Genomic DNA, 22759 nt, shown 5'->3' with positions numbered 1-22759 from the left:
AGATCCATGGATGAAACACTCTCTCTCTCTCTCTCTCTCTCTCTCTCTCTCTCTCTCTCTCTAGCTTATTTTTGATATGCTTTATCTCAATGGTCAGGCTCTTCTAAGCCTCTCTCAGTTAACCTGCCCTTCTTTTCACTCCAAGCTCAACACCTCTAACTCAACTCTCACTTCAGTTTCTCATTTATCTTCTTCTTGTTCAGCCCCCTAACTCTGCCCTCATCTTAATTACGTTTCTAATCTTTCTCCTGCTACCCCAGGCCCAAGCAGAGAAGCAGCCAATGGCCACTCTGATCTCACATGGGTGATGGCTCTGTGTCCCTCTGAAGAATGGTGAATACTTTTCTCCTCCTCTGTGCCTACTAGCCTGCCTGTGGGAAAACTGCAAGTCCTGTCTATTCTGCCCAGCTCAATGGTCACGAGCATCCCTATTGATCGCTCAAGAACCAACTGGGGAACAGGACCTTCAGTGTTCACATGCAGATCCCCTATCAAAACATCAGAACCACCCCCTACAGCCTACAATGGGGCTATAGAAGTGGGTTTAGGTTAAGAGCATTTGTTCTTGTAAGGACCAGGGTTCAAGTCCCATAAATCCATGGTGGCTCACAACTATCTGTAGTCCTAGAATTAAGTGATCATCAGGTGTGCATATGGTAGACATGCATGAATTCAGGAAAAACGTTCAAATTCACATAGTAAGATAAATAAATCTTTAGAAAGAAAAACCTAAAACAAATCCAGCCAGTTTAACTATTTAAAACTTCAATTATTCTGTTTATTAGGAAAATAGACAGAAAATGATAAAAAGAAAATTCCAGTGTGAAAAAAGGTATTGCAAGTGATATATAAAATTTTTGATTAGTTTTCCATTGGATATACACAAAAGCACTTAAAATAGGAAAAGGATAACCACAAAAGGAGTTTTAGGGTTAGTGTGATGACTAAGTGGGCAAAGAAACTTGCAGCCAAGCCTAGTGATCTAGGTTCAATCCCTAGGACCCATATGGTAGAACCAGAGAACCCACTCTTGCAAGTTGCTCCACGACTGTCACATCTGGTGACATGCTCAAGCCACCTCCCAATAAATATAATAATTATAAACTGCTAAAATGCATGTGATAATAGTTAACCTCAGGTCAAGCAAAGAACTGGAAAGGAAAAAAACCAATAAATTATTTCTGCTATTAACTTGGTAAAGATATGAGTATTTATGAAAAAATGCTCATGGTTAACAAAAGTGTGGGTAAGGTAGGGTCAGCATTCACTATTGATTAAGAGGTAAATTATAACTTTTTAGAAAACAATTTATTAATAAATATCAAAGATGGTTATTTTTAGCCCTGAACATCAAGAAACTTATTTGGAATTATTGCATAACTAATCAGGAGTCTATGTGAAAGGCATATAGCAAGTTTGCACCAGGTGAGAATAGATACTTAAAAGCCTGTACTGAATTATAATTTTTATTTAACAAAAGGTTTAGAGATAGGGTTTCTTAGGGTAGCCCTGGCTGTCTTGGAATTCATCCTGTGTACCAGTCTGGCCTCAAACTCAGAGTCCCTTGCCTCTGACCCCCAAGTGCTAGAACTGAGAGTATATACCACCATCATCTGGCTAAAATTCTTAAATATTTAAATTTATATGTTCATATTTGGCAGCTGTGGTTGAACCTTGAGCCTTGCATATGACAAGCTAGTGCTGTACCACTGACTCACGCACCAATTCTACTTTTCAACTGATATATAAAAACATTAAAAAATTGTATTATAGTAGTGTATTACTTGATTGAATTTTCTCAGAATGTTATGAGTTTAACCTTTTTTGATTCTTTTTTTTTCCCTTTTTTTGTGGAGAAGTTATTCTTTTTTAATTACTTATTTTTTATCTCATATGCCTTGGTGTTTTGCCTGCATGTGTATCTGAGTGAAGATGGAGTTAAAGACAGTGATAAGTTGACATGTGGTTGCTGGGAATTGAACCCAGGTCTTTTGGAAGATCAGTCAGTGTTTTCAGATCAGGTGCTCAATCGGAGCACCGTTGAGACATTTCTCCAGTCCATAGTGTTTTGTGTGTGTGTGTGTGTGTGTGTGTGTGTGTGTGTGTGTGTGTGTGTGTGTGTGTAATGAGTCAGAGTCTCATTCTCTGGCCTGGAATTTGAATCAGCCCTCTTGTCTTAGATATCTGAATGCTGGAATTATAGCTCTGAAGCACTGTAAGTGGTTTATGTATCAGTTATTCTTATTCATGAAATGAGAAATACTAAGTCAAGCATTTCTCTTAAGGAGCAAGTATATGTTAAAATGAGTTTAAATGCAGAGCAGGCTGCTCAGTTCCATTAGCGAGGGAGGAAGTTAAGAATTTGATTAGTTCCAGCTCAGATGCCAGAGTAGAGAAGGATGTTCGTAGGAGTAGGTGTTGCAACAGTCAAGAGTATCTGTGATGTGGGACAAGGTTTGTGTGTTGGAGGGAGATAACTGGAGCAACTAGAGCTTTGCAGTGAGAGCTGAGATCCAAAGTTAGGAGAAAGGGGTCCATGGTGTTCACAGAGAAAACAGCTTGCCTGCATCTTCGAAATCGGAGCACAAGCAGTTTACCAAACCTCTCTGGACGTTTCTAGGTTCTCTAGTGGTAATTTCAGCCATGGACATTGGCACTGACCCTTGAGCCTGTATAGCCACAGACTCAGACATGGCCTTCAGCAGCAGCTCAGGCTGGGATCTTACCATGGCCCCAGGTGGCAGAGCTGACCACTCATAACAGGCTACTCCTTTCCACCCTCAAATCTCTAGTTCTATCTCTTCATAATGCTCAAGCTGTTCCACTTCTTTTGCTCTCCCATCTGACCACCACATACTCACACATTGTGGTGGCTCCCACTACAGGCTGGCCAGAGAGCTGGGTGACAGCCTCCATCTGAGCTGTGTGGTGTGGGCAAGTGGGTGTCTTTGGGCCATCTCTGCCAAAGGCTGGAAGGTTGGTTTTGGGGGGTGGGGTGGGGCATGGTGGTCCACAAGTCTCAGTCTTCCTCCTTCCATGCTGGGCTGCCTGGATTTGATTTCATTTGATTTTTATAAGTCCTAGGGAGGGCTGGTGAGATGGCTCAGTGGGTAAGAGCACCCGACTGCTCTTCTGAAGGTCCGGAGTTCAAATCCCAGCAACCACATGGTGGCTCACAACCATCCGTAATGAGATCTGACTCTCTCTTCTGGAGTGTCTGAAGACAGCTACAGTGTACTTGTGTATAATAAATAAATAAATCTTTAAAAAAAAAGTCCTAGGGACAGAACAACTTTGTCCACCAAGCTAGGCATCAACTTAGGATGAATAAAGGACTGCCATATGCTCTGCCCTTGACTGATACAGGAACACCACCACCACCAAGGTGTCTCTGTGACCATTGCCAGGGGGGAGGAATATGCTCTTGACACATTTTTTACATATATCTATTGAACAGTAGTTACACACCAGGGACTATTCCAAGTCTAGGAAATTAAGACTGAAATGTATGAAAGGAGTGAGTTTACTGTTAGCTTAGCAATGGGCTGTGCCCTGTGATGAAACGGTGTCCCATGGCCACACTGGATGCCTAAACCATGCTTCCATCCTTGGGACTTTTTGTCCTCTCCTGTGAGATATTTATGGAACTGGAAGCCAAGGATGCCACTATGCTCCGTGTTGTATTAATTACTTCTCCAATTCAGTGGTTCATATCAATAAACCTTTTGGTTTTTGTTGTTTTGTTTTTTTGAGATATGGTCTCACTGTAATCTTGCCTGACCTTAGAACTTAGTACCAGGATGTCCTTGAACTCAAAGAGATCCACCTCCCACGGCTTTCTGAGTGCTGGTATCAAAGGTATGTGCCATCACTCCCAGAATAGCAAACTTTTTTAAAAAATAATTTTTAATATTTTGAGGCTATAATGTAATCACCCCATTTCCCTGTTTTCTTTCCTCCCCCAAACCCTCCTGTGAACCCTGTCCTTTGTTCTCTTTAAAATCCATGGTGTTTTTCTCTTACTGTTGTAATATGTGTATACACATTTGTATTATATATGTGTATATAGAGAAATAATATATAAATATTATACATATTCATAAATACAGAAACACAATTTGCTCAGTCCATATAATGTAATGTGTATTCATATGTTTTCAGGTTATCCATTTGGCATTGGATAACCAACTGTATGCTCTTCCCTGGGGAAGACTATTTCTTCCCACTTTCAGCATTCCTTAGTTGCCTGTTGTTCTTTATTTTAGATTGAGGCATTGTAGGCTTTCTCCTTCAGCAAATTCTCAAAGGGAAATGGTGTGGCAAACCTATAATATCTGGACTCAGAAGGTGAGGCAGTTGGACTGAGGTTCTAGACAAGGCTAGGGTACATGGTGAAACACTGTTTCACCAAATAGAACCAAACCAACTCAAACCAAATCATGGAGATTCTGATCAGAACCAACCAGTACTAGAAATGTCCATGTAGGTTGCCTCTGCCTGTGGTTTGTACAAGTCTATAGAGCAGAGCATGAATGAAAAGTAACTTATATTCATGGGACACCATGCCAGTACTGACTTCAGCATTATGGGCCAGAACTGCTATCCTTTATTCTCTTCCTGTAGATGAAGGACTCCATTCAAAGAAGGACCATGAAAATGGGCAAATTACACTCCCCCTCCAATTCCTTTTGTTTTTCTTATACCACCACCGTCACCACCACCATCACCACCAACAACAAAATAAACAAAAACTCAACCTTACACTAACCAACCAACCAACCAACCAACCAACCAACCATTGGAAACTTCTTGCATAGCAAACACAAGGCTCTTGATTTGATTGCCAGCACTGGAAAAACCATATCAAACTAAACTAAACCAAACCAAAACCAAAACCAAAACCAAAACCAAAACCAAAACCAAAACCAAAACCAAAACCAAAGCCCAAAACAACTAAACTCAATCATGTCTTGACCCAGTATACTCTTTTGGAGGTCATTTTATGCTACATGACACCTTATTTCCCAAACCAGGACGATAAAACAAGATGAAACAGAAACTTCCTCTTAAAAAGTATTTGTTATTTTAAATTGTTTGTAAGTGTGTGAATGTCTTTGTGTGGGTACCTGCATGTGGATGCAAGTATCTGTGGAGGCTAGAAGAAGATATTAGATCCCATGAGGATGGAATTATAGGTGGTAGTGAGCAGCCTGATGTGGGTAATGGGAACTAAACTCAAGTCCTCTGTTACATGGCAGTCTTAGCCACTGAGCTGTCTCTCTAACCCAAACAAGTGCCCTTTCCTTCCTTTCTTTTTTTTTAAACTTTTTATTTATTTTATTATTATTTTATGTGTATGGATGCTCTGCCTGTTTATTTGTCTTTGCACCATGTGCATGCCTAGTGCCTGCAGAGGCCAGAAGAGGGCATCGGATTCCAAGGATCTGGAATCACTAGTCATTGTGAGCTACCATGTAGGTGCTCACATTGAAGTTCATGTTTTCTGAAAGAGCAAGTACCCTTAACTGTGGAGCCATCTCTCCAGCCCTATGCCTTCTTAAAAATTTCAAATATGTGAGAAAGGAAGCGAGAAATCGTGTTTGTTTTGTTTGTTTGTTTGCTTGCATTTTCAAGGCAGGGTTTCTCTGCGAAGCCCTGGCTGTTCTGAAACTTACTTTGTAGACCAGGCTGGTCTCAAACTCAGATCCACTTGGCTCTGCCTCCCACGTGCTGGGATTAAAGGCATGCACTATGACTGCCTGGCTGATAATTTATGTTTTATTAAATATGACATTCCAAATTTGTGGAATTACTCAGTAACCTAAGTTACTGGGTAATAAAAAAAGCAGGAAAATTGAAGCTAGTTCTTTTTCTAATTCAGGAAAGCTAATCCACAGGCCCACTTAACTTGCCATGACACCTTGTTGTCCTTTCAGATCCATGCTCTCCTGCCCACCCACACAGATGCTGCAGAATTTCTAGGTACTACATACGTGATTTGCTCTAGATTAGATGACTTGAAAACACTTGGTGAGCTAGAGAGATGGCTCAGCGGTTGAGAGCACTGACTGCTTTTCTGAAGGTCCTGACTCCAAATCCCAGCAACCACATGGTGGCTCACAACCATCTGTAATGAGATCTGATGCCCTCTTCTGGGGTGTCTGGAGACAGCTACAGTGTACTTAGATATAATAATAAATAAATCAGAGCTAGAGAAAGTAACCAAGGAGCTAAAGGGATCTGCAACCCTATAGGTGGAACAACAATATGAACTAACCAGTACTCCCCAGAGCTTGTGTCTCTAGCTGCATATGTATCAGAAGATGGCCTAGTCGGCCATCAGTGGAAAGAGAGGCCTATTGGTCGTGCAAACTTTATATGCCCCAGTACAGGGGAACGCCAGGGCCAAGAAGTGGGAGTGGGTGGGTGGGGGAGTGGGTGGGGGACTTTTGGGATAGCATTGGAAATGTAAATGAAATAAATACCTAATTAAAAAAACAAAGTAAAAAAAAAGTAAGAAAGAAAACACTTGGCAAATCACTCTACTACTGGGAAACAAATGAGAAGAACACCATTCAGGTAGATTTTTAAAAATCGTAATGGTGCATTGGTAGGGTATCTATGGTATTGATAATACTGATGGTGTTGTGTTTATTATTCCTTCATCATTGCAGGGCAGGCAGCTTGACAGTGGCACACGGTACAATCTGAGTGAGGCGGTGAGTAAATTATTCCTATTGTCAAGAACTTTCAGTTTATGTTGGTCAAAATAAAAGGAATATTGGTCTGTTTTATTACAATAAGAGTAAATGCTAAAGTCTCACTTACGCATGTTTGGTGAGAAAAGGTCTATTGAAAACAGTGAGAAGCCTGAATTATAGAATTCATTAAAAAATGAAGCGTGTTAAAGTAGAAACAAAGCAAAGGACTAACACAGATTCATGATTTTTGCCTACACAGCTGGATGACTTGGGAAAAATGACTTAATGTTTTATCATTTGACGATAAGAGGTTGGGCTATACAGTTCTTGTATCTTTCAGCTTTTTTATGTTTTGTGGCTTTATTACTTTTCTGCATGTAGATTCACTTACCCAACAAATGTTTATTGACTCAACGTATGTATGTGGCAGGCACTGGGCTAGGCCTGAGTTTGATGAAACCACAAATCTTTCAGACACATGCATAAAACCATGAACAAGAAAACATAGCAGTGTTATTATCATGGGACAGATAAGAGGTCACCTCACTTGCCTGTGAGACCTTCGGACTGAAATAGGAAGAGCTTTCCAGTACAAAGATTTTTATACTTTTCTCCGCTTGAGATCCTAACTCTGAGGAGATTTCATACGATCTTGCTGTATATGGGAGAAATGATGTAAATCTTAATTGGAGATGGCTCAGTGGGAATAGGTGCTGGCCACTGACTTGACCAGCTGAGTTCAATTCCCTAGAGCCACATGGCTGGAAAAGAAGAACCTGTAGGTGAGCACTGGGAACTGAACCAAATCATGTGCAAGAGCAGCAAATACTCTCAACCATTGAACCCTTTCTCTAGCCCTTTAGTTAAATATTTGATTCTATAAGACAGTTATTTTAGAGAAAGAAAATGTATCTGGGATCCTGATTTAGGCAACACTAACATGCAAATGGGAGAATGTGTGGGCTTGAGGAACTCAGTGTGTCCCAGGCTGACTCTGTAGGGGGACTCAGGCACAGGTGTCTAATGAGAGAGCCCATGGCATAGACAAAGTGAGAGCCATGAACCATCTGTGCAATAGGAGACCAGGACAGTCATGAGATGACATTTGAGAGCAGCTTTGGGGTAAAAGCAGGCAGAATTTAACAGACTCAGATGGTCTACCTGGTAGTTTTGACATTTTGCCTTGTTGTAATCCCTGGTTTTGAGTCTTGCTGGTTGTAAGGGTATGCTTAATGTTTTACCCTCCTGGACTTTACCTGCTGCCATGGACAGGGTATTGGGTGTTCCTGGGGTCTCATCTGACCAGGGCTTGGGTGTTCTTGGGATCTCATCTGGTCAGGGCTTACCTTCACTCTGCTTCCCTGGCAGCTTGCAATGAACCACACTGTGCTCTGGCCTGTCTGCAGATATGCAGCTCTGATTAAAAGTCAGTCTCGCTCAAATCCTTGAAGGGCCTTAGCATTTTCAGTAGAGTTCTATTTCTAAGATACAACCTGGTACTTTTCACTACTACAGACTTTCAAGGGACAAGGAAGTCTTATTTCTTCCTTCACACCCGTGTCTCCTTTCTTGTAGTGCATCCATGGATGTCAGTTTTGGAACTCTGTAGATCAGGAAACGTGTGCTTTAAAGTGTGTAAGTATTACTTATTGTTACATTTTTAAAGACGGGTTCTTATGTAGCCCAGGCTGGCCTCAAACTCATATGTAGCTAAGGATAACATTATCTGTCTGATCTACCTCCAGAGTGCTGGGATTACCGTCATGTACCACCACGTCAGCTATGTGGTTACTAGAGATTGAACCTGAGTCAGCATTCGACCAACTGAACCACACCTACCTTCCTAATAGCTTTTTCAAATTATAGATATGGCATTTTAAAAGGACGTTAGAGATGGTTTTAGCAACCCAGGTCTGTGATCCAGTCACTCCAGAGGCAGAAGCAGGAGAATGCCTTGATATTTGAACCCAGCCTGGAAAACAAACATTATGACTAATAAAAGACTAATTCTCCACTTATACACTATCATTTTCTTGTCTTGCCAACCTCAGTTATAAAAGTTATTTATGTGCATTCCCACTTGTAACTTTGTACATTACAGAATACAATTTTGCAAATGGAGGAACATTTGTCATCGGGTCTGAGTTATTCTTATTACAATTTGCAACTTATTTGTCTGGTTGTGTCTAGTTATCTGGTCTATGTAATTTATACCACTATGTGAGTTCCTCCAGGGTAGAAAGCATCATTTTTAGATCATGTCTGCTCCATTGACCAGAGTGGAACACAAAGCAGGTACTAACTCTTGCTGAGTGCATGAGTGGGAATACCATTTGTGTCCAGGCAATCATCCAGGAAGCTACCAATGAGGACAGAAGAACTGCTGGCTTTGTTAGCTAGAGCTATTGATGGCTTTCAACTCAGTCTGTCTCCCTTGAGCTGCAGCTGCCTTCCAGTGTGCTGAGAGTTTTCTAGTAGATAACCCACTTTATTATTCCTAGTGATGCAAACATCATAATTTTTTGAGCTATTAACACAGTGGCCTCTCTCTCTCTCTCTCTCTCTCTCTCTCTCTCTCTCTCTCGGCAAGGTCTCCATATGCTCTTGAATTTGAGACCCTCCTCCATCAGCCTCACATGCTGGAATTACGGGCATGTGCCACCATGCCCACATGAAATCTTATTTGTTGGTCTTACTGTTGATTAATGCTGTTGGGAAAAAATTCCGTTGGAGGAAATGCACAGCTGACTTACAAAGTTACCTGTGATGTTCAGGACCTTCCATAACTTTTCTTTCTTTCTGCTTTTTTTCTTTTCTGTGCAGAATGACACCTACGCCACCATTTGTGAGGTGAGTTCACAATCACTTGCAAATATGTTCAAACCCAAGTCTGTATTCTTAATTCTGCAAAAGGCTATTAAAGGAAGATGAAGAAATTTTCAGTCACAAATCTATTTATTTGTTTATTTCTTTCTATGGAAAGGGTTTAATGGGGGGTCTAATCCCATTTTGGCACAGACATTTCCTGTTTTCTATATCTTTGTGTATATGTAAGTTTTTATTACTACACATGTACATATATACAAATTCATATGCATATATATATGTATTCACATACACACATAAATATGTATGTACACATACACATATACACACACATATATATACATATACACACACACACACCCATATATACCTTGTATATATATTTGTATGTATATATATATATGCATATATATATATATATACACAAACACACACATACATATATGTATATAAAGTCATCCCTCAGTGCCCAAGGGGGACTGGTTCCAGTAACTCTCAAAATTCACAGATTCTTTCATATTAAAATCCCTCAATGAAAATGCATTAGTATATGAATTATGACCTGTGTACATCTCACATCTTTAATTTTTAATAATTAATTCAATAGAAATAGCTCATACCTCTCCTCCCTCCTCCATACTTTAGAGACAATATCTCATGTAGACTAGACTGACCTCAAACACTCTCTGTAGCTAAGGATAACAATGTCCTCCAGGGCTTCCTGCCTCTACTGCCAATGGTGTTATGGGCCTGGGCCTCCATGTTCAGTTCAATTAGTATTTTAGGCTGGACTGTTTATGAAATTAAGACAAAAGAAGGGCATGCACACTTTAAGTATATGCACACAGTTTGGCTAAGATACAATTATAAATGTTTTTGCTGCTCAGTTGGCCAAATTTGCATAATATACAGAAACTTATAACCCAAGTACAAGGACAAACTGTATCTTCAATCTAATATAGGAGATTATAATTTCTAGTGTTGAACAAAGGGGAGGCTGGGCCTGACAGGGAAGAAAGAATGCACTCTGGGATATCTCTGCTGGGAGAATTTTCTTATAACATTTTTAAAATGTATTTATTTATTTATTTATTAAGTGTTTATGTTGGATAGGTGGATGTGTTCATGCATGTGTGTGGAAATCAGAGGACAATTTTCAGGGGCCATGCTCCCCTTCTGCCACGTGAGTTCTGGGTTGGAAATCAGCTTGTCAATTTTGCCACAATCTCCTTAAATCACTGAGGCATCTTTTTCCAACCACAGAGTACTCTGCCATACATATTATATCACATTAAATGAGACCTGTTAGGCCAGGTGTGGTGGTGTACATCTGTATTATGTGCACTTAGAAGGTAGAGGCAGGAGGATCATCCAATCCAGAAATAAAACTAAAGAACAGAAAACAAAAACAAAAACAAAAAACCTAAGACAACATTTGAATTCCATCCCTTGTATTAGCCAAAATCCATTGCCAACACCTTGAATCACGTTTTCCTCTGCTGACCTGCAAAGAAGTGCTATTACTTTTCAGTTTTAAACCTGGTTATGGGATGGTAAGATGGCTCAGAGAGTAAAGGAACTTGCTGCCAAATCTCATGGCTTGAGTTTGATACCAGGAAGCCACATGGTGAAAGGAGAGAATTGACTCTTGTAAATTGTCCTCTGATCTTTATACTTAGCCCATGACATGAGCTTCCACCACAATGAGTAAATAAACAAACAAGTAAATAAAATAATAAAAGCATTGTGTTCTGCTTAGATGCCTGGAACCAGAGCTGAAACTATGCTACCTTGCCTGCAGCAGGATGTGTGTGATTACCCCTAAATAAACATTAAGGCATAAATAATCCTTTCTAACAGGAAGTAAAGTTATACACTGGGGCTTTAAATACTCAGTAGTCAGTGTCTATGCAGTATCACAGTGACTTTCCCTGCCAGTGGGTAGAGTTGGGGTTTAATTGACATGAAACAGAGTGAGAAATTTGTCCCAAAAGTGAACAGATGAGGATCTCCCCTGATGAGATGGAAAAACCTAATTCCCTCAGAATCCTGTTATATGATTAAAGCAAAATTCCTGTTAAATGACAGCCATTAGGAAGACTGTGCCAGTCAGGGAAACCAAGGACAGTCTCACATGTCAGTCATTGTGCTTCATGGTGGTCCATGCTTATATAATGTGATTCTTTTCTCCATGAGAGTTTTAATTCAGTTATCCATACTTTTTGGGTATCAAGAACCATCATCATGAATGTTTCCAGCACAGGAGGTTTATATTATGTAGTCCTTGGAGGTAAAGCTTAGAAATGATAACTTTGCAGAATAGAACCTAGAAAATGATGGTGCCAAGTGAGCCACAACATTGTCGATCATGCTCACAGTCAGCTATTGGATGGATCACAGGGCCTTCAATGGAGGAGCTAGAGAAAATACCCAAGGAGCTAAAGGGATCTGCAACCCTATAGGTGGAACAACAATATGAACTAACCAGTACCTCCCGGAGCTCGTGTCTCTAGCTGCATATGTATCAGAAGATGGCCTAGTGGGCCATCAGTGGAAAGAGAGGCCCATTGGTCTTGCAAACTATATATGCCTCAGTAAAGGGGAATGCCAGGGCCAAGAAGTGGGAGTAGGGGGAGGAGGGGAGTGGGGGGGAGGGTATGGGGGACTTTTGGGATAGCATTGGAAATGTAAATGAAGAACATACCTAATTAAAAAAAACATAAACTGTACCTATGATAGCATCTTAAACTTTTGATAGAGGGTAAATGCAGACTTCCTTATTTCTCTAAGCCTTTTTTGTGGCTTCTTATTGACATTTGACAGCCTCATTGTCCCCCTGTCTGACCCAACCTGAGTCCCTTTCCCCACGTTCTCTTGTGCCAGACACAATGGCTTCAACTCTTCTTTAAATGTAGGTGGCTGCCCTTCCTGAAACTGGAGGTCTCTTTAACCCACAAACACCATCACAACCCCTGCTCCGTCTAATTGCTCAAGTCTTAGTTGAGCATCACCTCTGTACTGTTCCAGCTGATCACACTAAAAGAAGTTTCCTAGTTGCACCCTGTGGCTTTGATCTTGCTTCTTGTTCCTGTTGCCCTGACACAGGCCGGTACCACTCTCAGCCACATTCCTTTTACATTATCCGAAGTGTTTGCTTTAAACTTGTCATTCATTTATTTTACATCCCTTTCTAAGACAATGTAAATTCCACAAAGGTAGAGAACTAGGTTGTTTGCTTCCATGTTCTTATAGTCAAGAACAATACTTGGGACAGAAAAGTGATACGATAAATATTCTTGAGTGAAAGAAAGATCTTGCTGGGCGTGGTGGCGCACGCCTTTAATCCCTGCACTTGGGAGGCAGAGGCAGGCGGATTTCTGAGTTCGAGGCCAGCCTGGTCTACAAAGTGAGTTCCAGGACAGAGAAACCCTGTCTCCAAAAACCAAAAAAAAAAACCAAAAAAAAAAAAAAAAAAACAAAAAACAAAACCTCTGAGCCAGTCTGGGAAGCCGAGGGATAATACAGATGGTCTCACTACCGTGGGAAAATGATATTGAGGATAGACTCGAATATGGCAGGTGGATGAAGTCCTTGGGCAGAAGAGTGTTGGCAGCCCAGTATCCTGGAATAGGTAGGTATAAAATCAGTGATTCTCAACCTGTGGGGCATATCAAATATCTTGCATATCAGATACATATATTATGATTTAATATATAACAGTAGCAAAATTACAGTTACAAAGAAGCAATAAAATAATTTGCAGTTGGGGAGGGTCACTACAACTACAACATGAGGAACTGAACTAAAGACTCCCATCATCAGGAAGGCTGAACATGGTCTAGAAGCTCTGGCTTAGTTCTGAGCAGTGTGAACTTCTTTGAAACAACCACCTCTATGCTTGCCCCAAGCACCACAGGCTTTAGAAATGCTGGCTGCCCTCATCAGAACGTCTGATGTTGCTGCTCTGCCTTTGTGATTGGAGCAGCATTGCTGACAGTTTTGCCTCCACTGAAGATAATGTTTAAACTCTCAGACTGATGGAAAGTTTATTCTATATTTCCCCCTGAGAAAAATATGCAGGAAAAACAGGGTCACAATTTCCTTTTTAACCAGGATTGCCTATATTTCCATGTAATATTCATTTCTAAACAAAGTCCCTTGCTTCTTGGAAAAAAAAAATCTCATTCTATAGAATGCTTCTGTTGCCCAGTAGTTTGTACTTCCTTCATCCTGGGTAACTATGTTAAATGAGCTTTACTCAAATCTCTAAAGGGGATGTGACAAATAACTGAACCTTAAAGTTAAACAATCCCAAGCCCAAAGCGCAGTGTTTGAATTAATCTTTAACTAAGTAAGCCCAGGCTTATCAGGCCCTACTTCCTTTCAACGCACAGTTCAAACATCTTCAAGTTAATATTTGCGTGTTACAGCTCTTCTTTTCAGGGCAGGTGCATTGTGCCATGGTTTCTACCATCATCCTGACAGCAGGCTGGTCCTGGTATTGCAATTATAAACTGGAGGACACCAGGAAGATTGAGCACAGCTTCTCTGGAGTTTTACGATGTGTGCTTTCCCTGCCTGGTTTTCCTTTCTCTGAAGCTAAGGGTGAAACATCTCAAGCTGTGGGCAATTTGGGTTGCAGTCCTCAAATATGTACCCTGCCTTTTGCTTTAATGAGATAAGGTGTCCATTGTCATTAGGTTGTTGGAGACCTTAAAAGTTAGCATTGATATGAGATATTCATTAGAATGTTGAGTATTGTATAATTAGTAGTCAATTTTTAATTTTAAGAGTAGTAGGGAAAATAGTACTAATAGAAAATTAAATGCGTTATCTTGGGTTGGAATTCTAGTTTTCCAGATCATCAAAGCTTTGACCAAAATAGTAAAATTAAATTGGACTATTAAGTTTAACATTTTTGTTTGTTTTTGTTTTGTTTTCCTCAAACTATAGAATGGCAGAGCCATGGAATGAATTCAGTAGATCAGGAGTTACCTTAAGCAAAATGAAAACAGAACAAAACGCTGACACCATTGCATACACTAGCAATATTTTGCTGAAAGGACCCTGATATAGCTGTCTCTTGGGAGGCTATGCCGGGGCCTAGCAAACACAGAAGTGGATGCTCACAGTTAGCTATTGGATGGATCACAGGGCCTTCAATGGAGGAGCTAGAGAAAATACCCAAGGAGCTAAAGGGATCTGCAACCCTATAGGTGGAACAACAATATGAACTAACCAGTACCTCCCGGAGCTCGTGTCTCTAGCTGCATATGTATCAGAAGATGGCCTAGTCGGCCATCAGTGGAAAGAGAGGCCCATTGGTCATGCAAACTTTATATGTCTCAGTATAGGGAAACGCCAGGGCCAAGAAGTGGGAGTGGGTGGGTAAGGGAGTGGGGGGGAGGGTATGGGAGACTTTTGGGATAGCACTGGAAATATAAATGAAGAAAATACCTAATTAAAAAAATATAAGGCACTCATCAAGATTTCTTTTTCGTCTTTTTTTTCTGCGCTGGCCCAAAGATTTATTGATTGTTATATTTAAGTATACTGAAGCTGTCTTCAGACACACCAGAAGAGGGTGTCAGATCTCATTACAGAAGGTTGTGAGCCATCATGTGGATGCTGAGATTTGAACTGAGGACCTCCAGAAGAGCAGTCAGTGCTCTTAACCGCTGAGCTATCTCTCCAGCCGGCAAGGTTTCTTCTTGGAATGAGGAAAATGTTCTAAAATCACATTGTGTCCATGATGACACAATTTTGGAAATTACTAAAAACCCGCCAAAACTACTGTGTGCCTTAAATGTTTGTGCTCTTTCTCATTCTTTTTTTTCCTCTGTGTTTGAGACAGATTCCTATATACCATAGGCTCCCCCAAACTTTTTGAGTAGCTAAGGATGGCCTTGAACTCCTGCCTCTACCTGGAAAGGGCTAGGAGTACAGGTGCTTGCCACCTTACTTCACTTATAAAGTTAGAGAAGGGATTTAGGATACTGGTATTAGTTGAAGCTTATCAGCGAAAATGGCACCTAGACTGAACTGTCCCATGCCACCTGTCTTCCACAGAGGGAGTCCTGTGAGGTCGGCTGCAGCAATGCGGAGGGTAGCTACGAAGAGGAAGTGCTGGGTAAGAAAACACAACTGATAATCTCTGCCACCTGGGACTTATTCCTATGTAAAGCTAAGGAGCACCTGCCAAAACACCAACAGTCCTGCATCTCAATAGCATAGAAAAATATTTGTCTATGAGACGTGTGTGGCTCTCACCTATAGTACCAGCACCCAGAAGGCTGAGGTAGAATGACTGCAGCAAGTTTAAGGTCAGCCTGGGCTACAGAGTGACATCCTGTCTCAAAAACTAAGAACTATCTCCACCAATATTTGTATATGAAAACGTTCTTTCATTTCAAATACTAAGGCCATGCTGATGAAGAGCCAGTAGCCTCTTGTAGATAAAATACAGGAAATGGGAAACATGATTGACACTAAGGGCAGTACTTTGTCTTCAACATCAGTAGGTCTATGTACCTGTCTATCTATCTATCTATCTATCTATCCATCATCTGTCCATCCATCCATCCATCTACTCATTCATCCATATATTTAAGATAAGGTCTCAGTGCCCAAATTGCCTTGGGTTTAATCTGTAGCTAAGGGAGACCTTGAACTCATAATCCTCCTGCCTCTACTTCTTTTCTCCTGGGACTAATATACCACTGTACTCAGTTTTATGGGGTTTTTGGGATCAAATTGAAGGTTTTTGTGCATGCTGGACAAGCACTCTAATGATGAGCTACATGCCCAGCCCAATCCCTGTTATCCTAATGAGGGCATTACATCCCAAACAGACTTACTCTCAAGGAAGACTGCCATTTTGATGAGCTGAAGGGTTTAGGATATTTTATTTAATAGGAAATACATTGTTCAGTTAATAGTTATTCAATGAAGAACTTACCATGTAACTCAGAAAAGGCAGTAGGAATTTGTGAGTGTATAGAAGCTATGCCTCCCAGGGCTGGATTTGGAATGGGTGGGAGGCTTGTGTTTGTATGTGTGTGTGTGTGTGTGTGTGTGTGTGTGTGTGTGTGTGTGTGTGTAAATAAATGGCTTTGTCCAAATGCACTGATTCTCCAATGATGTCTGAAGGGCCAGATGTTTGGTAAGTCAAGCCTGGATGTTCCATAAGCTGTCATTTTTCTCTCAGAGGCTTGTGTTTACCCCACTGGCTGTTGGGAATTGGGAGGAGAGTGTTGCTTGCTGTCCCAATATACTCTGCCCTTTAGTGTCTCATAAATGAAAGAGATAATGATACCCTGCATTTCTGTAAAGGGGTAGAGCGGGGCATTTCTTTTTCATCTTTGTTGTGAAGGTTAGCTATAGATAAAATCTGTATTCCTGATTTCCAAATGGTACACAGAAGCTGGGGTTGCAGGAAAGTTCTAGTCCTGAGGATACATGGTGAGTGACCATCTACTGAATGCTGTTGGTACTGCTCCTCAGGCATGGTTCATGGCATAACAGTAGATCCCACTGTACTCTTTCTATGATGTCATAGTTAATAAGGTTGAGACTTTGGGTGCTATCTAATGTAACAAAAAGTTTTATAAAAAACTAAGTGAAAGACAAGACTCAATTATGACAATACTTAATTAGATTACCACATCAGAAGTTATGAAGTGTTCAAGGGGCAAATGATTGTCATTAACATCCAGTAACTTTTATTTAAGGTTGAAGTAAATACGTAACTTGGCCCTTTAAAATGTATGCTATTTAAACTTTCTAAATTACATTTTTTAGTTTTAAAAAGATTTGTTATATTTAATTATGTGTGAGTTTGTGCACATGAATAAAAGTGCCCATGGAGACCAGAAGATCAGATCCTCTGGTGTTGGAGATAACATCTAGCTGTGAGCCATTAGATTTGGGTGCTGGGAACTGAACTCAGGTCCTCTGCAAGATTATCAAGTGTTCCTAACCACTGAGCCACCTCTTCAGTCCCTGTGTTGTGTGTGTGTTCGTGCCCTAGCATGCTTGTGGAGAGTAGAGAACAACTTGTAGGAGCTGGTTCTTTCCTTTCATTGTTCATGTGCTGTGAACTGAACTAGGCTGGTCAGACTCAGCAGCAAGCGGCCTTACCCTCTATGCCATGTTGGCAAGCTCTTTTTGCTGCCTTGTTGTTTGTTCTAAGAGAAGACTCACCTGTAGCTTAGGCTGGTCTGAAACTTATTGTGTAGCTGGGCCTTAGACTTGCAATCTTCAGCCTGACTGAACTTCCTGAGTGCTGAGATTATAGCTATGAGTCACCAGTCCTGGCAAATGTGCCACTGTTTCAAGAATCTGCTAAGTTGTTAGGACACACACAGTTCTGGAATCACAATGTTTAATAGATCAAATGGTTAGATAATGCATTTGTTTCAAAGAACTATGAACAATTTACTAAAATCAAGAATGTCAGAACTGAAAAAGGTGTAAATCTGATTCACAACTTATTAAAATATTTTATAATTATATTAGCAACTTAGTTACATAAAATTTCCAGAATATAAGATAATCAACTTTTTGCTTAAATTTCTCATCTGCTTCCAATCTGTGCAATATGGCTTGAATGATGTGTCAAGACTAGGTAAAGGGTGTTTAATTGTCCACACACCTAGGTCTGTCTGTAAGTAAATGGGGCCCCAAAAAGGAGACTGGTCAGTCTCAGAACACTGTTGCATGCCTGTGATAAAAAGAGAAAGACTACCTTGAATATAACTTATTGCTCAAGTGTGTTATTGAGCAGGCGAGACCTGGACAGAACAGGCACACCCATCCACAGGAGCGAATAGTGACTGAAATGCTGTTTCCCTCCCAGAAAGCACAGAACTTCCTACAGCACCCTTTGCATCTTCCATTGGAAGTCATGGTGTGACATTACGCTGGAACCCTGCCAACATCTCTGGAGTCAAATACATAATTCAATGGAAATATGCCCAACTTCCAGGAAGCTGGACTTTCACGGAGGTATGCAGAGCTACTTCCTTATCTAAACAAAGACATTTTGTCCTTAAATTATTCAAAGCTTCAAAATATCATGCCTTCCTCACCTGCGGTTTTGGTTTGCAAAACATCAGTTGCCTGTGCTTAACTATATCTTAAAATGTTTAAATGGAAAATTATTTGAAAAAAATTAAAAGATTGAAGACAGTTGTGGTGGAATAGGCATATAAACCCGTCACTTGGTGGGCTGAAGGTTATGAGTTTGAGGCCAATCTGGGCTACGTAGAAAGTTTCAGGCTAGGCTGAACTTCAAATTAAACACCGCGTAAAAACAAAAAACAAACAAACAAATAAACAAACAAAACCAAAGGCAATGCAAGCAAGCAAGTGAACTACTACAACAACAAACTAAAACCCACCAATGCCTCCACCACCACTAAAATAAGACTGAAGTCTTAAGTCACATGATAATGTGCATAATGAAATATCAGGTCATCTTGCTCTACCACATTAGAAAGTCAGTCATCTTTTGGCATTGATTAGACCACCACTGTGAAGGTTATTAAATTGACTGTCACAATACTTCTATTATGGTGCCTGTATGTAGGGTTTGGTACTATCTGGAGTTGCAAGCTTCCATTGGGGGATTGGGGAAATATCTCCTGTGGATAAAGGAAATGACTTATTGAAATTAATGTATTCCAGCACAGATCAAGAATTGTGGTTGGATTAAGTGAAACTTAATTTCTGCTATTCTAGAAAAAGTGTCTATTCTATAACTATAATTCCTTCAGCAGAGCATCATAGAGCCACTTATGCTATTGATCACTATCTGCCCTGCCTTTAGAAGGGATTCCAGCTAGGCAGGAGGGCGATTCTCACAGGAGTGTGTTAGAAATGTAGGGTATGGCAACCTTTCAGGATGGTCACTTTCAGGAAAGCATGAGCAAGTTCAGAGAAAAATTCACCCAAGATACCAAATATAGTAACATGGTAATATGCAAGTCCTTAGGTTAAGTGGTGAATGACTGAAACCTTAGCTTGCCCATTTTGAGGAAGGGGAAGATGGTGTGCATAATGCCAACTGATGTTTGAAAGCTCAGCTCCTGGTCCGTTTCACACCCAGAAGGATCTGGGCAGCCCCATCTCCAATGACACACCTGTCTTCCTCAAGTTAACCTGAACACCATGTCCCAGTGGGACATGGTGATTGGACACATGTTGACTTTTATCTTATCTGGCTCTAGACCGTGTCCAAGCTCTCATACACGGTGGAACCCCTGCATCCATTCACAGAATATATTTTTCGAGTGGTTTGGATCTTCACAGCCCAACTGCATCTTTATTCCCCACCAAGTCCCAGTTACAGGACTCATCCTTATGGAGGTAGGCATGTGTATGTCACTTGTGACATAAGGACATTATTCTGAAGCTTTGGTTTCATTTATTTTTGTTTTAAGCAACGAAAGATATTGAATCCTTTGGTATTCCATTTGGTCATTGAGCTCTTAACTGTGTGCCTGGCAACATTTACAACTCTTTAGTGATCAAAACAATGACCCCTGCTCTTGTTGAGTCCACATTTTCTTCGAAGGGAAATATGGTCATGACTAAACACGTAAGGGGTACTGGTTAGTTATTGTTAACTTGATACAAACTAGAATCACTAGGAAGAGGAATCTCAATTGAAGAACTGCGTTCATTAGATTGGTTTGTGGCAGCATTTTCTTGATTAATGATTGATGTGGGAGGGACCAGCCTACTGTGGCTGATGCCACCCCTGGGTGAATGGTCCTGGGTTGTATAAGAAAGCAGAGTGAGTAAGCCAAGGGGAGCAAGTCAGTAAGCAGCACTTTTAAGCTTCAGTTCATGCCTTGAGTTCCTACCCTGTTTCTGCTTTGTGGTCGACTGTAACTGTGAGGCAAAATAAACCAGTTCTTCCCCAAAATACTTTTGGTCACTGTTTTTTTTTTTTTTTTTTTTTTTTTTTTTTTTTTTAATCAGTGTTTTGGGGTTTTAATAGAAACCCAAACTAACACTGCAATTGATATTAGAGAGTAGACTCTTGCTGTGACAGACCTGAAAAGAGAAACTATATCAGTGTGTTGGAGTGTACGAGACATTCACTTCTGGGGCAAAGGAGGATCTGTATGTTTTACTTCGATCTGCAGCTTTTCAAGCATGGCCCTAGCCCAGTATCTGATCTTAGGTTCTCAGAGGAAATGTCAGAGAATAACCAGTAGAGGTGGTCACAGAGTCCCTGAGACCTAATTATCAAAGGACACTCACCAAGGAAGGAGACATGCCCCTACCTAATTTCATCAGGTTGTCAGCTCTAGTTATACCTTCTGCTGCTGAGAAAGCCACAGTGATATGCAGATACTCATGTTCATACCTATGGCCTTATATTCTCTTTGGTCATAAGAATTATATGATTTTAGTTGGTATTAGTGCCCCCTTTCCTTGGGTTATTCCAAAGAAAACCCTGTCCCCAACCAATAGGAGTGTGTATAAGACAGATTATTACTTTCGAAAGAGACAACGTGTGTGTGTGTGTGTGTGTGTGTGTGTGATACATTTGGATAACAATCTTATCTTGCTGTGTGGTTGGTTTTTAACTTGCTTGAAATGGATCAGATCAAAGATGGATGTTGACCTTAATGAGTTGCTGTTGCAGTCCTGATTCTAACTTAGTGAGAGGTTGTTTCTTTCCTCTTCACATGGGTGACTGAGTACAGAGAGGTAAGGAGAAACACAAAGATATTTGTGTCTGCTAATGATAAGTGTGAAGAGTTTGGGAGGAATTGTGTCAGAGGACGGCTATGAAACTTATGGAAAGGTCTTCTAAAGACAATCCGGTGCGATGGATGAGCTGTCTCACTCCTGCTACCTCTAGTTCAACAACAGTGGGCAGAACATTTGACAAAAATGTTCAGAAGGAGAGAACTCTACTCAAGATCAAAGACATTAAAACACCATTCTGTGGAGAGAGCAGATAAAAGAATATTCAATGGTGCTAAAGTATAATTAGTAGTGGAGACATGGAACAGAGTTGGGCAGGCAACCCATTTGTTGGTCTTTCTTCTAGAAGCGTATAGAGTCTGTGAGCAAATGATTCATCATTTAACTCACATTCCCTTCATCTACAGCAAGGGTGGAGTGTGAGCGAGTCTGTAAGTTGGGGTTCCCAGGGACTTTGGAGGGCTGTAAAGGAGGTATCATCTAGACTGTCAGGGCAGATAGTAGCACAAGCAAAGTAGATTCTTCCAGTTCCTGTTTATCTGAAACACATTTTCATCTGGACCTAGTCAGGCCATAGTTCATGGAGGAAAAAGCCCCATGACTTGCCTTGGTCATCTTGCGTCAGTTATTGACTCTCTTTTGTGCAGATTCTCATCTTCTAATGTGCTTCCCACTCACCATTCACTTACATCTCCAGAGGTTTTTGACAGCTCTTTGTCTAGAAGATAGATTCTATTCGAGTCTCTGATACTGTATTATTTCATGAGTTAAAATTGAGGAAATGCAACAGTCTTATATAGTTCAGTCCTTACCTTGTATGATTTAGAGAGCAAGAATTTCAGTTTGGAATTTCTAGTCTCATCCCTCGGTCATATTTTCAGTATTAATCAAAAGATCTTATTTCTTTCAACCTTTGAAAACATTTTTTTCATTATTCTAGTCTAAGAGCATAGCAATCCGCACCTTGTACCCTCACCATATCTCTCATTATCTCTCTAGTTCCAGAAACTGCACCTCTCATCCTGAACATGGAAAGCTGGAGCCCTGATACTGTGGAGGTCAGCTGGGCTCCACCTCATTTCCCAGGTGGACCTATTTTGGGTTATAATTTAAGGCTCATCAGTAAAAATCAAAAATTAGATTCAGGGACACAGAGAACCAGTTTCCAGTTTTATTCTACTCTACCAAACACCACCTACAGGTAAGAGATAAACAGAGAACTAACACCAGCCTTAATGAAGTCATGATGATGATTTAAGAAATCTGGCTAAAAATCAGTTAAGTGTATTTAGAGATGTGCCACTGACCCCATTCCATTGTGTTGAGGTTGTACTTTTTCTCAAATTTACATGTGTGTTAGATCACACAATTCTAAGCAGAAATGTTTTCAATATATCAGAGGATCTTTATAAATATGAGGCAATAATAACATATATACCATGGATGTTTATTTATATTTGTTTATTTAATCAAACATGTAAAAAATTAGGAGGTAAAATCCTGTTAGT

At 40.5% G+C, this 22759-nt stretch overlaps 1 protein-coding gene across 7 annotated transcripts in view; it reads left to right on the top strand.

Annotated features, from left to right (window-relative positions):
* Ros1 (Ros1 proto-oncogene) overlaps positions 1–22759 on the top strand; it is a 150536-nt gene that overhangs the window by 6901 nt on the left and 120876 nt on the right. For 6 of the 7 annotated variants that reach the window (XM_017313855.1, XM_011243147.2, NM_011282.2 and 3 more), the window contains exons 2-8: positions 6675–6719; positions 8277–8336; positions 9525–9551; positions 15597–15657; positions 18385–18533; positions 19757–19895; positions 22251–22452. In XM_017313855.1, coding sequence (XP_017169344.1) covers positions 6675–6719; positions 8277–8336; positions 9525–9551; positions 15597–15657; positions 18385–18533; positions 19757–19895; positions 22251–22452 — 683 coding nt within the window. Of the gene's footprint in view, positions 1–6674; positions 6720–8276; positions 8337–9524; positions 9552–15596; positions 15658–18384; positions 18534–19756; positions 19896–22250; positions 22453–22759 lie in introns of those variants that run through there. The other variant, XM_017313858.1, reaches the window with a different exon arrangement.

The sequence above is a fragment of the Mus musculus genome, chromosome 10, assembly GCF_000001635.26.
Source record: "Mus musculus strain C57BL/6J chromosome 10, GRCm38.p6 C57BL/6J".
Classification (NCBI taxonomy): Eukaryota; Metazoa; Chordata; class Mammalia; order Rodentia; family Muridae; genus Mus; species Mus musculus.
This window is presented reverse-complemented; position numbering and strand designations above follow the sequence as displayed.